A 12,340-nucleotide genomic window follows, 5' to 3' on the forward strand; every position below is an offset into this window, starting at 1 on the left:
AAATAGTGCAGCATGAGTAATGATGGGGCCTTAGTTGAACTGGAAGGTATATGTTTTGCCTAAAGGTATTCAAATTCTGATTTTAAAAAAAACATTTTGCCAGCTAAACAAATCTAGGAATTCCTTGGCCATTTCACTTTTCCTGGTTCTCCTTATATTTTTCTGGTTATTCCTTAACTGCCTCGTTCATGGGTTTCTTTTCCTTTCTTGCTCCTTAAATACTAGTGATCTCCAGGGTTTTGTTCTCAGCCCACTATTCTCATTCCCTGCTCTATCAAGATGGTCTCATCTTGACTCTCATGGTTTCAATTCTCTGATGTCTCCCAAATATGTATCAGTATCTCTATACCAGACTCTGCTCTGACTCTTATCTGGACTTCCTCACGTAATGGCTCACTGACATCTTAAATTCAACGTACTCAAAACAAAACTCATCCTCCCCCTCTCACATCCCCTCACACCCCCATCCCAACCCCTCAAAAAATTCCTCCTATTTCTGAGTTCTCCAACTCAGTTAAATGGACCTCCTCCTATCCCATTATTTATCAGTGGTTCCTCTTTCCCACTCAGTCTTCTCACAGCTAAGCAATCAGTGGGTATTAGTAATGTATGACCTAAAAATTTCTTCTTTTCCTCCCTACCACCACTTCCCTGATTCATGCCCCTTTCACCACCCTACTAGTCATATTGTCTTCATCCTTGTCACCTCCAAATCTATCCCTCGGCCTGCTGCTCAATGGAGACACCACTTTCCTGTTTAAGACTTCTGTGGTTTCCCCTTCATCCACAGGATAGAGTCTAAGCCCTATAACATGGAATATAGAACTGGACCCTGCCTATCTATCAGCCTAATCTTTTGACATTTCCCTTTACTGCTTGTATTTTCTTATTCACAGCATGCTGTTTATCTCTTTGCCTCTGCTCAAGCTGGGGCCTTCATCTAGAATCCCAGTACCTACCACCTTTACCTCATAAGTCACCACCTCCTGCAAGTCTTCTCTGCCCTGAATAAATTGGAAGCAGAAATGGCAGGACAATCACTGGTTCCCTCTGAATTCTCAGTGCCTAACACAGTGCCTGCCCTGAAGTAGACACTCAGTAAAAGTGAGTTGAATAAATACTGGTTCACTTTAGTAAAAATATGCCCACCATAGTGTGTGCTGTATTATAGGCCCTCAACAAATGCTAGTTAGTTGAATCATCCTTTGGAGAGTATTTGTGTTTCTGAGCATAGATACAATACTACCAGATTTGGGGTGGGGGTTATGGCATGTCCTTACCTCTGAAAGGTTTGTTGAGCAAGACTTTATGTGTCAGAATACCCCTGTGTACTTATATTATCTTTACACATTGGTTTTCTCGTTACTTATCAAGATATCATTTAATGTCTTATCAATCAATTATAATTTTTTGAGAAGTTGAATGACCTAAACAGAATAATTGTAATTCCAAATCTGAGATGATGATGATCATAAATGGATATTTGGGTATCTTCTTTCAAATTAAAAAATTTTTAAAGTGTCATTAGGGCAGATATATTTGATGTGTTACTCATTGCTGTATATATACCCAGCACAAAGAACAGTAACTGCCATCTTCTGTGTGTCAGTATGCCAGTATGATGGGCACTACCATTTAAATATTGTATAACACACCTAAAATATTTTATTAAAAGATACAAAAATGCCTTTAATATATATATAAATGGCTAAATTAACTCCCACAGATTTGAGGTTTTAGAAACAGAAATAATGAAATGTCTCTTGTAAGTATTGTTTCAGAAATACTATACATTTGAGTGATGTAGCTTAGTGTCTATCATTTTTCATCTTGATATTTTTAGGATGAATATTTGGATCTTACATCTCATGAGATTTTTTTTCTTATTTATAGGTATTACCACACTCTTTATATTACTTAAAATAAATAGATATTTACCCTTGATAATACAGCTGTATAGAAGTTAGTAGAGATAAGAGGTTACCAATTCTCAGAAATATATAAAATTCTCATTAAAATTAATCTAAAAGAGCTGAAGTGATTATATACAGAATTGAAAAAAGATGGCCAAATTTGCCAAACAGTGCATTTCTGCAGAAAGTTAGAGAGCACTACAAATATTGATACTTCTCTAATCAGTGAATGGAATGCCTTTTCTGTAAACAGCTGTCTTTGAGGAATTACAGTGAAGCATTGTTAATTTGTGTTTGTATAAAGTAAGTATTTTATAAGATTTTAGGCTTTGAGAATACTGAAGCTATGGTAACTTGTCATTTTACAGGGCAGCAAGACATGATTATTTCCATATGGAAGATAAAAAATTAACTAATTTTTGGGCTTCCCTGGTGGCGCAGTGGTTGGGAGTCCGCCTGCCGATGCAGGGGACACGGGTTCGTGCCCCGGTCCGGGAAGATCCCACATGCCGCGGAGCGGCTGGTCCCGTGAGCCATGGCTGCTGAGCCTGTGCGTCCAGAGCCTGTGCTCTACAATGGGAGAGGCCACAACAGTGAGAGGCCCGCATACAGAAAAAAAACAAACAAAAAAAAAAACAAAACAAAACAAAAAAAATTAACTAATTTTTAAAAATCTCTTTTAATTGAAGGGCATAGACTTTCCTTTTTCTTGTTATAGTAAATAGAGATCAGTGCACGTTCTTCAGAATCAATGTTACTATAGTTTTCTAGTGAAATGGTTTTTGTTGGCAGAATTTTACTACACTTTGATGTGTTTTCTTAAACAACCTGAACACATAAACTTAAGTTTGAGCAAGGTTTTCAAAGGCTGATGTATAGTCATTTTCAAAAGAATTAAAAACAGTAAGGGGTATAGGGAGGGAGAAAAGAGGGAAGAGCAACTAGAGGACCCATCCTTCTTTACCTCAGTTTCCTTTACTCCAAAGAATTGTCCAAGAAATTAAAATTTGGGGCATTGGAGACACTTAACAAATAAAATACAATCATTAAGAACCACCAGCTGGGTCAGCTTCAAACACATAATAGGCTCTATATTTAATGAATCCGATAAAATGACAGTGTGAGCAGTTCCTAAGTGCCTTTGTCTAATGCTGAAGAACCCCACATCTTGACTCATGTCTGTCACTGATCAGTAATGGGTAGATGAGCTTGTCTAACCTCTGTGGACTCACAGTTCTTAACTTAATAGTTTACTTATGAAACAAAGCTGAGGTGTTCATTTAGCAGGAGCCATTTCAACATTTTCCTAGTAGCTACTAAGTAAAATGTTGTGCCTAAGATTATTTAAGTACTCATTTTAGGTGCTGAATATCTAATGGAGAAGTTAAAGAAAGAAATCCCTGGTAGGCAAGAACAGAATTGCTACTACCTTTTAGCCCAAATTATGAGAATATATTGGGCCTAGTTTGCCTATCTTTATACCTTTTGAAGTAGATAAATGTAGGCCATAATGGAGTATTTTAAGAAGTAAAATGACACTTTCCTTAGCATTTCTTTTTTTTTTTAATTTTTGTCCACCCTGCATAGTTTGTGGGCTCTTCATTCCCCGACCAGGGATTGAACTTGGGCCCTTGGCAGTGAGAGCACAGAGTGCTAACCACTAGACTGCCAGGGTATTCCCTCCTTACCATTTCTAATATACTTTTTATATTTTAGAAAATACAATCCATTTTTATATTAGAGAAGAAAATTTGTAATGTGAATTTAGCAAGCATTTTTTGAGAACCTGAGCACTGGGCTAAGCACTATGAAGAATACAGAAAAAAGAAAGTACAGGTCTTGGTTTACAAAGCTAGCAGGAAGATCTCCTTTAAGGAATTGGTGTGGAGCAGCGAAGAATAAAAGAAAATATTTTATTAAATTTTGAATTGTGTAGTACAGATTAAAGTTGGCTATGAGTGTTCAGAGAAAGGGAAATCCATGAAGGCTTGCAGCAGGGGTTGACTTGAGTTTTGAGGACTGCATTGGATTGAAACTAGGGAGTGGAAGCAAGAGAAACCACATGAGCAAAGACGAGCCAACACAGCAGTGGCAATGGAAAGGAAGGAAATGATATGAGAATCATTTCAGAGGAACAAATAATAGGACTTGGGACCACCTGGATATAAGCAAGGTGCAAAAAATAGGAGAGGGAAGGTCCAAAAAATACCAGGGTCTAGGTTAAAGAGAGTCAATGTGCCATTGATAGAGATGAGGAATTTGAAAGGGGGGAGCCAGTTTCCAATAAAAGGTAACTTTTAATTTTAGACATGTTCACTTGAGGTGTATTATTTTGTAGCAAGATATCCAAATGGAAATTGTTATTTTTGTTGTTTTTTTAAATTTATTTTATTGAAGTATAGTTATTTACAATGTTGTGTTAATTTCTGCTGTACAGCAAAGTGATTCATTTATATATATGTATACATTCTTTTCCATATTCTTTTCCATTATGGTTTATCACAGGATATTGAATATAATTCCCTGTGCTATACAGTAGGACCTTGTTGTTAATCCATTCTATATATGCTAGTTTACATCTGCTAACCCCGAACTCCCACTCCATCCCTCCCTCACCCACCCTCCCCCTTGGCAGCCACAAGTCTGTTCTCTATGTCTGTGAGTCTGTTTCTGTTTCATAGATAAATTCATTTGTGTCATATTTTAGATTCCACATATAAGTGATATCATATGGCATTTCTCTTTCTCTTTCTGACTTACTTCACTTTGTATAATAATCTCTAGGGCCATCCATGTTGCTACAAATGGCATTATTTCCAAATGGAAATTTTTAGTATGCAATTAGAGATGAGGGACTAGAGCATGTTGGGAAATATAGAACTAGAGATATAGATTTGGCATAGAAGTGATTGTCAAGGCTATTAAAAATAGATGAACTGTTGTAATTCCTTTAGAAAGAGGAGCAGATGACTAACAGCTAAACTTTGGGAAAAGACAAGAGTGTTAGGAGAGAGTGAATGAATCGGAGAATGTTAGGAAGGAGTGGTGAACAGCATCACAGGCTGCAAAGTCGGGAGGAAAGTTCTGAGAAGAGGACATTGAATTTGGCACTAAATAAGATGAACTTGTCTTTCTAAATAAATTTACCAAATAAGGGATTATTTTCAGTATAGTAACAGCATCAAAAGAGAAATTTCAGAAGGTTAGGGACTTCCCTGGTGGTCCAGTGGTTAAGAGTCCATGCTCCCAACACAGGGGCACGGGTTCGATCCCTGGTGGGGGAACTAAGATCCCACATGCCACACGGCACAGCCAAAATAAAAAAAAAAAGCCAGCATGTTCATTCAAAAGGTTAAGAAAGGAAGGGATAATATTAAGGAAATGGAAACAGTGGCAACGAAAGTTCATTTGTCTGGTGATAAATGCAAAGAGAATAGCAAAGCTAAATTTTTTTTAAATAATAGATATATTCCATGCATTTTGAGGAATACATCTGTCTATATCCTCTATGTATTTGATATGTAGTAAAAGAATGGCAACTGGGAAAAGCTATAATGGCAGCAGTCTCTAATGGAGGTAGGAACATATTATTAACATTGTATCTAAAAGGCAAAAGGGGAATTCCTTGGTGGTCCAGTGGTTAGGACTCAGTGCTTCCACTGAAGGGGACACAGGTTTGATCCCTGGTCAGGGAACTAAAACCCCACATGCTGCACTGCACAGCCAAAAATAAATAAATAAAGAAATTGGATTTTTTTTTTTTTTTTTTTTTTTTTTTGCGGTACACGGGCTTCTCACTGTTGTGGCTTCTCCCGTTGCGGAGCACAGGCTCTAGACGCGCAGGCTCAGCGACCATGGCTCACGGGCCCAGCCGCTTTGCGGCATGTGGGATCTTCCCGGACCAGGGCACGAACCCGTGTCCCCTGCATCAGCAGGCGGACTCCCAACCACTGTGCCACCAGGGAAGCCCTAATTTAAAAAAATAAAAGACAAGCTGTACGAATGGAAATAGAGCTCTGCTTTCAAATGTATCATGTCTACTTTCTATAAATGAAACCTGTATATATTTCTTTGTTACACAATAAGAATTAACTGTGGAATAATGAATTCAATTACATCTTTTTGACTAGTGATAAGGTCACTATTTACCTAAATATGATTTGAATTAAATATGTTTCTTGCTCTATTAAATATTTGTCATGTTACTGATTGCTTAGCTAGTACATAGTTACAAATATATATTTAACACTAGAGTATCAGTTTCTCAAACAGCACATGAAAGTTGCCATAAAAATTCATGTACAAGAGTACCATTTTATTTTTAAGTTAGGTTATACTCCTCTATGTATAGTTTTAAGGGGAATGTTATGAGAATGTTATTATAAAAATGTTATGCTCTCGTTATGTGTTGTACTGACACCTAGAGAATGAAGTTTTTTAATGAAGTTAAGTTCTTTTTATAATTGCTAATTAATTTGCTCAACTCTTAAAATATAGAATTTGTTGTTTTAAAATACATTTTAAACATGCAAGGTAAAATATATTTATGTACAGATATGTACCTTGCTGCTAGCTGCTAAATGTAGTCTTGCACAAAAAGAGCACAAGGATTGGCTTGTGTCCTTGAAGAGGAGCTGTTAGCATAAATGATACAAGGAGACTGTGATTCTCACAGAGAGTTTTAATAGGACGTTGGATTCTTAAGATGTCTTTAAAGTGACCCTAAGACCAAAGTGCAATAAATCAGTAGAATCAAACAGGACATACAGTAGCTTATTATTCAACAAACTTTTATTAAGCACCTACTAGATTCCATTGTGCTACTAAGCATAGTGGAAGATAGCAAAGGAAATAAGCCATAGTTTCTGTTCTCAAGGAGCTTAATATAGGACAGAAAGAATTTAGGGATTAGCATTTGAATTTTGGTTGCCTCCTCTTACTATGTGACTTTGGGCAAGTCATTTGATTACTTTTTGAAAAAATTTTTTCTGAGTGTCAGCTTCCTTCTCTGTAAAACAGAGATAACAATACCTCTCTTGAAGGCTTGTGAATTTTAGAGGTAATGTATTTACCTAACACAGTGTCTAACCCATGGTAAGTAGATAGTTACTGGTAACTGTTACTATTATTGTCTACCTCAAAAGGAGTTCTTATTAAATGTTAGTGTTTTTTGCTTACACTAACATAAAATTGTAGTCACTCTGATATATCATCTAACATGCAGGAAGTGACCTTTGTTATTCCTACCGAAATCAATCACCAAGTAGGTGAAGGAAGGCTTATAAAAAATCATTTTGACTTAGTACAGATTTCAGTGAGTGTACTTGAAAAAAGTCAGAGCTTTTGAGGCTGGGATCTGTTTTCTCAAAATTGGTTGAACATATACATAAAAGCCATTCATAAGGATCAACCTTTGAGTATCTGAATAGTAACTGATCATAAGTTGTCAAGCTCTATAGTTCCAAAGGTTACATTAGTTTTTATTAGGAATTTTCATATATCCACAGAAGTAGAAAGAATAATATAATCCACTCCCATATATAACCCATCAGCCAGTTCCAACAGTTATCAATTAAAATGGGTTTTAACAGAGATGTTTCAATCAAAAGTTGTGATATTTCCAGCTGTATGTCAGTGTTTCTCTATTATTTTTTAATCTCATATCATGGTTCTAGTTAGAATCCTACTTTAACATTGGCTCCTTAAGTTTCTTTTACTATTAATTTGGATTAATAGTCAAAGGTGTATTTTCTATAAATATCAAATTATTTTTAGGACGTGCTTTTAGGTCCCAACATCAAAAGAAAAATGCATGGCTTTGTAACTTTTTTTAAGGCAAAGAGTTAAATATGCTGGGTAGAATATATTTTGTTCTGTCTTTGTTTTTAAGGTTTGGCTTGAGCAACAAGTTTGATACTGAATTTCCCTCAGTTCTAACAGGGAAGGTAAGTGAGAGTTTGCATTGAACTTTTCAATTCTAAAAGCATTGTTTTATGGCTGATTTAGTGTTATGACAAGTGCTTTGACTCACTGTAATGAAGTCTGATAATAAGAGGTCAGGGTAATTGGAGGCTATGTCATTAGTGACTGAAAGCTGTCTCCATGACTACTAGCATATGACCAGTTATTTTGTTCATGTCCATTAATGCCAGCCATTACTTACTTATCTGTTCAGTTTTTCCAGTTTTGCCTTTTTTCTCATCACTGGTAGCTATAATTGTTTTCATTTAGGTCAGTAATTTCCAATGATTTTAGAGTTAACGAAGTTATCAGTGTTCAAATTTGTATCACTCTATGAATTTTAGTGTCCTGTGATGTGATTTGTTATACATCAAAAAATCAAATTTTTGGTTGGACATTTTTCTGTCATTTAGATAGCTTGAGCTTCTACAATTGTATTCACTGCAATAAATTGTTATTACCTTTTTGTTTCCTGGTTCCTCTACACCCAGTAGTATCTTCTAGCATCGAGGCTCAATATTCAAAGACTTCCTAGGATTCAAAACTGTTTGGAAAATCCTCTTACAACAGTAATGCTAACTTCTAAACCCAAAGGAAAAAGCTCTGACTAAGGCAAAAAGAATATATAAAACTCCTAGCGTATTGTGAGGTACTTATTAGCTTCACAATGTAAGTTTGTGGTTGTTATTGATAATTTTTCATCAGTATATCCCAGTTTCACCCTGATTGTTTTTCCACTTTACTCACCAGCTTTCAATTTTAATTGCTTTTGCTACTTTAACCTTCTTCATCTGAGTAATTGTTTGTTCTCGGTCCCATCGATAATTTGTTCTCTTTGACTGTTGACCTTTTCTGTCTCTCCTGATATATAATGTCAAATCATTCCATATAGTACTAAACAAGTGGTGATAGTCCCTAGGTAAGTGAACATTAGAAAATATGTGGCCATTTATCTTTTTAGGATACAAAGAGCCCTTTGGTTTGAGATTTTGGCCTCACTCTCTAGTATGTTCTACCTTCCTATCCTGATCATTTAGAATTATTCACCAATTTAAGCAGCAGTTCAGACTTAGATTTGTGTATATGAATTAATCATAAATGTTTTTTCCAAGGGAAAAAATAGCTATGGGAAAAAATCTCTTGAATAGTAATTTGTCTGTGGAAAGATGGCAAATTCAATATTAAAGAGAATGTGAATTAAAGCATCTCCAGTGGAAAACTTGTTCTTTATGTTTCCCTTGATGCTGCTGCATGTGTTGTCTGGGCAGTTACATCCAGCTTTATTATTGGTTTAGTTTTAAAAAGTTTGAATTACAAATACAAGTAACTCTAGAAAATGAATAATCAAAAAATATGTCAGAGAATAGAGTTCCCAGGTGTAAGAATTATCCATCTTTGAAATTGGCCACTTTTATGTGCACGAGGAATCTTCAGAATATTTCTTCACACCTCTTCATTTCTTTCCAAGCCTTCTAAAACTAGAAATTCCACCAGCACAAAAGATAGTCATTTTTTAAACTAGGGAAGTAGGAATATTAAGCTGCCTTTGGTATGCATTCACACAACCTAAATGATCTGGATATGAACTGTTCTTAAAGATATCCATTCTTTTCAGGTGACCGTTTTCGTAACACATAATGATTGGATATTTATTCTAGTGTGCATTATTTAAATGCACAAAATTTCTCATAAATTGAATGAGGCATAAATTATACAGTGATGTTTTTCCTAGTTTAGTGTTTGGTGATGAAAAAAACTAAAAGGAATTCTGAAAATCTGATTTTTTTTCAAAGTCACATGATAACTTTATTTATTTTCTCTTTAATGAGATGATTTTTCTCCGGTAGGCACTATTTCATTTGTATAGGTTATTTTGGATTATCAAAATGCATCTCTGATAACTGTGGGGTCTTGAGAGGCAAAAAAGAATTTGCGTGTTTCAGAAAAAATCTAAAAGAAAAAAAAGGTTTGAATTCCAGACTTAGCAGCAGTGTAAGTATATTTCAAAATGAATAAATGCAGTAGGTAAAGTAGAAAAATAAATCTGCACTTTACAAAACCAGTATTCTAGCATGAGTGGAATTCTATATAGCATTTATGCCTAAACTAAGCAAAATTGTGGAGTGAATTCTGAAAACCTCAAAAGCCATTTTGTTAAGTTCTGTGGCTCAGTATTAATTTTGTGCTTCTTATGTATTAATGCTTTTAATATAAATAAAAAGATAATCTTTTATATTAAGTTAAGGAAAGATTGTTTCCTCCTTTCACTGAAGATAAGTCCTCCTGTCGTGATAGGACATATCAAACAGGTGTCTACATACAGATTCTGGTGACCAGAAAATGAAGAACCACAAAACTTCAGAAAAGAAATAAAAGCTTCCGGCCCTCAGCTTGAAACAATTAAATGGTGTTACAGGGAGATTAGTGTGCAGTGTTGGGAACCATAAACCATAAAATCCACCTTTACTATTGCGATCCAGTATGACAAGTGATTGATTGGGTTGTGTTCCCCATGATTGAAGGAGGCAAATCAGTCCTGCTGGGTTTTGCTTAGATTTTCTTCTGTTTGCAAAGTCTCTTGCATCCTGTTATAAAATATTATGACCCTTTCCCCCACCTTTATGATGTGGCTTTCTTTTTTCTTTCTAAGAAAGTCAAAAGGAATTAAATGTTTCTTTACAACCTGCCATTCAGCTACAAAGTAAAGGGCTTCCATCTAACCTTCATTACTAGAAATACTCAATTATATGGAAGTAAATGAGTAAAATGTTATTAACTCTGATTCCACACAGTTAACTAAACATTTCTTTCACATTGTTTAAAATCGGGAGTTAACCAATTCTCATTTCCTATGCCTTTATCTCTGTTTTATGACTTTTACTGTTATTCAAATACAGATTTTTTTTTCAAAGACAATTCTGGCTTCCTTTTAAAGTCAAAATGAAGATTTCAGTTTATTCTTTGAAATTCTAGTAAAAGTTTTCTTTTCAATATGTTTCTGTTATGACTTCAAAAAATTTGAATTCTCACTTTTAGTAACTTGAATGTTTTAGTTTTTAATTTGTCCATAGTAAGAGAGTACAAACTGTGAATATTATATGTTAAAAGTGGAAAGTATTGGTGGAGAAGAAGGAAAATTGCCACATTTTAGAAATGCTTTTGTTAATTCATTTCCAGAAGCATGTAATGAAAGATAAATCTTATAACAAATTTTATATACCTTGGCATATAATTTACTTCATTCACAGTGTTTTAAACAAAAATCAAATTTTACATTTTGGATTGATTCATTTCTGACTTTAGCCTCATTCTTTACTTTTTCTCGTCTGTGCTTACATGCTTTTAAATAAAAGTTTTAAATAAAAATTTTACTTTTTAAACATAAATTTAAATTCTACTTACAAGCACTTAAATTTGTAAATGGACAGATTTAATAATTTTATGAGTTTATATCAAAATTTGCCATATTTAAAAAATGTATTAGTGTTTCTGGATACACAGTTTAAAGAAAATTGATAATAATGTTATATTACAGATTACAGCTAAATATATAAATATATTTTCCTTATTTTAACTTCCATTTGCTTGCTCAGTGGTTCACTAGGAAAAAAGAAGTTGAATATCACTCTTTGAGAGGTAAATTTTAAGATAGCAACTTAGTACCTTGATTTTACAAAGAACTTCTTTTCTCTTAAGAATTGAAAAGCATTAAATTTGCATTCAAAATGTAGCAGTTTATCCTTTTGTTTATAATAGACTGTGTAGCAAAGCTGTGGAGTATTAAGTTACCTGATAAAAACCTTCAGGTGATACTCGATGCAAAAAAGAGCTTTGCTTTTCTTTCTCCAAATCTAGTCAGATACGATTCACTGACTTCCTTTCTCAAAGCATTCTAGTTAGGAGGTCCTTTCTAAGGTATAATTTCCATTCCCTGTGAGGTATGTAATAGAAAAATTATTTATTTCATTTTATAGATGGGAGACTAAAACTCACAAAAATTAAATGAACTTACCTAGGATTTTTTATAACTAATAAGAGACTAGAATCTAGATCTTGACTTGTTGTCTTAATGTGCTTAGCCTGTTGGTGTTTTCTATTTTCAATTATAAGCCATGGTTCTCTGAATTTACTTTCATATTTACTCCAGATATTTAGTCATTTATTTGGAATTCTTTTCACTCAGTGATTGTCTTTAGGTCATATTGGAGAATGAAATCAGTTTAGTTTCCTCCTGTAAATACAGTTTTGAGCCTTACAATTTCACAACTTGTTAACATATTAGGAAGAAAATCTAATTTATAGGTTAAGCGATTAACATTATTGGGTGGCATGAACAATTCTAATAAAGCTAGTATAATTATTTAATGTTTAAATCATGATGGTACTGAATTCTGTGGTCATGTGTCTTTCTAACATCTGCTAATAGGTATGTATTGTAGTATTGATTCTAAGACATGTTTATTAAA

General features: G+C 34.4%; 1 protein-coding gene across 2 annotated transcripts in view; it reads left to right on the forward strand.

The window, feature by feature from the left end:
- Nucleotides 1–12,340, forward strand: part of CHIC1 (cysteine rich hydrophobic domain 1) — a 50,850-nt gene that overhangs the window by 3,628 nt on the left and 34,882 nt on the right. The window contains exon 2 of one of the 2 annotated variants that reach the window (XM_032620708.1): nucleotides 7,804–7,858. The exons of the other annotated variant lie outside the window; for it this stretch is intronic. Coding sequence (XP_032476599.1) covers nucleotides 7,804–7,858 — 55 coding nt within the window. The remainder of the gene's footprint in view (nucleotides 1–7,803; nucleotides 7,859–12,340) is intronic. 2 annotated transcript variants of the gene reach the window in all.

The sequence above is a fragment of the Phocoena sinus genome, chromosome X (assembly GCF_008692025.1).
Source record: "Phocoena sinus isolate mPhoSin1 chromosome X, mPhoSin1.pri, whole genome shotgun sequence".
Classification (NCBI taxonomy): Eukaryota; Metazoa; Chordata; class Mammalia; order Artiodactyla; family Phocoenidae; genus Phocoena; species Phocoena sinus.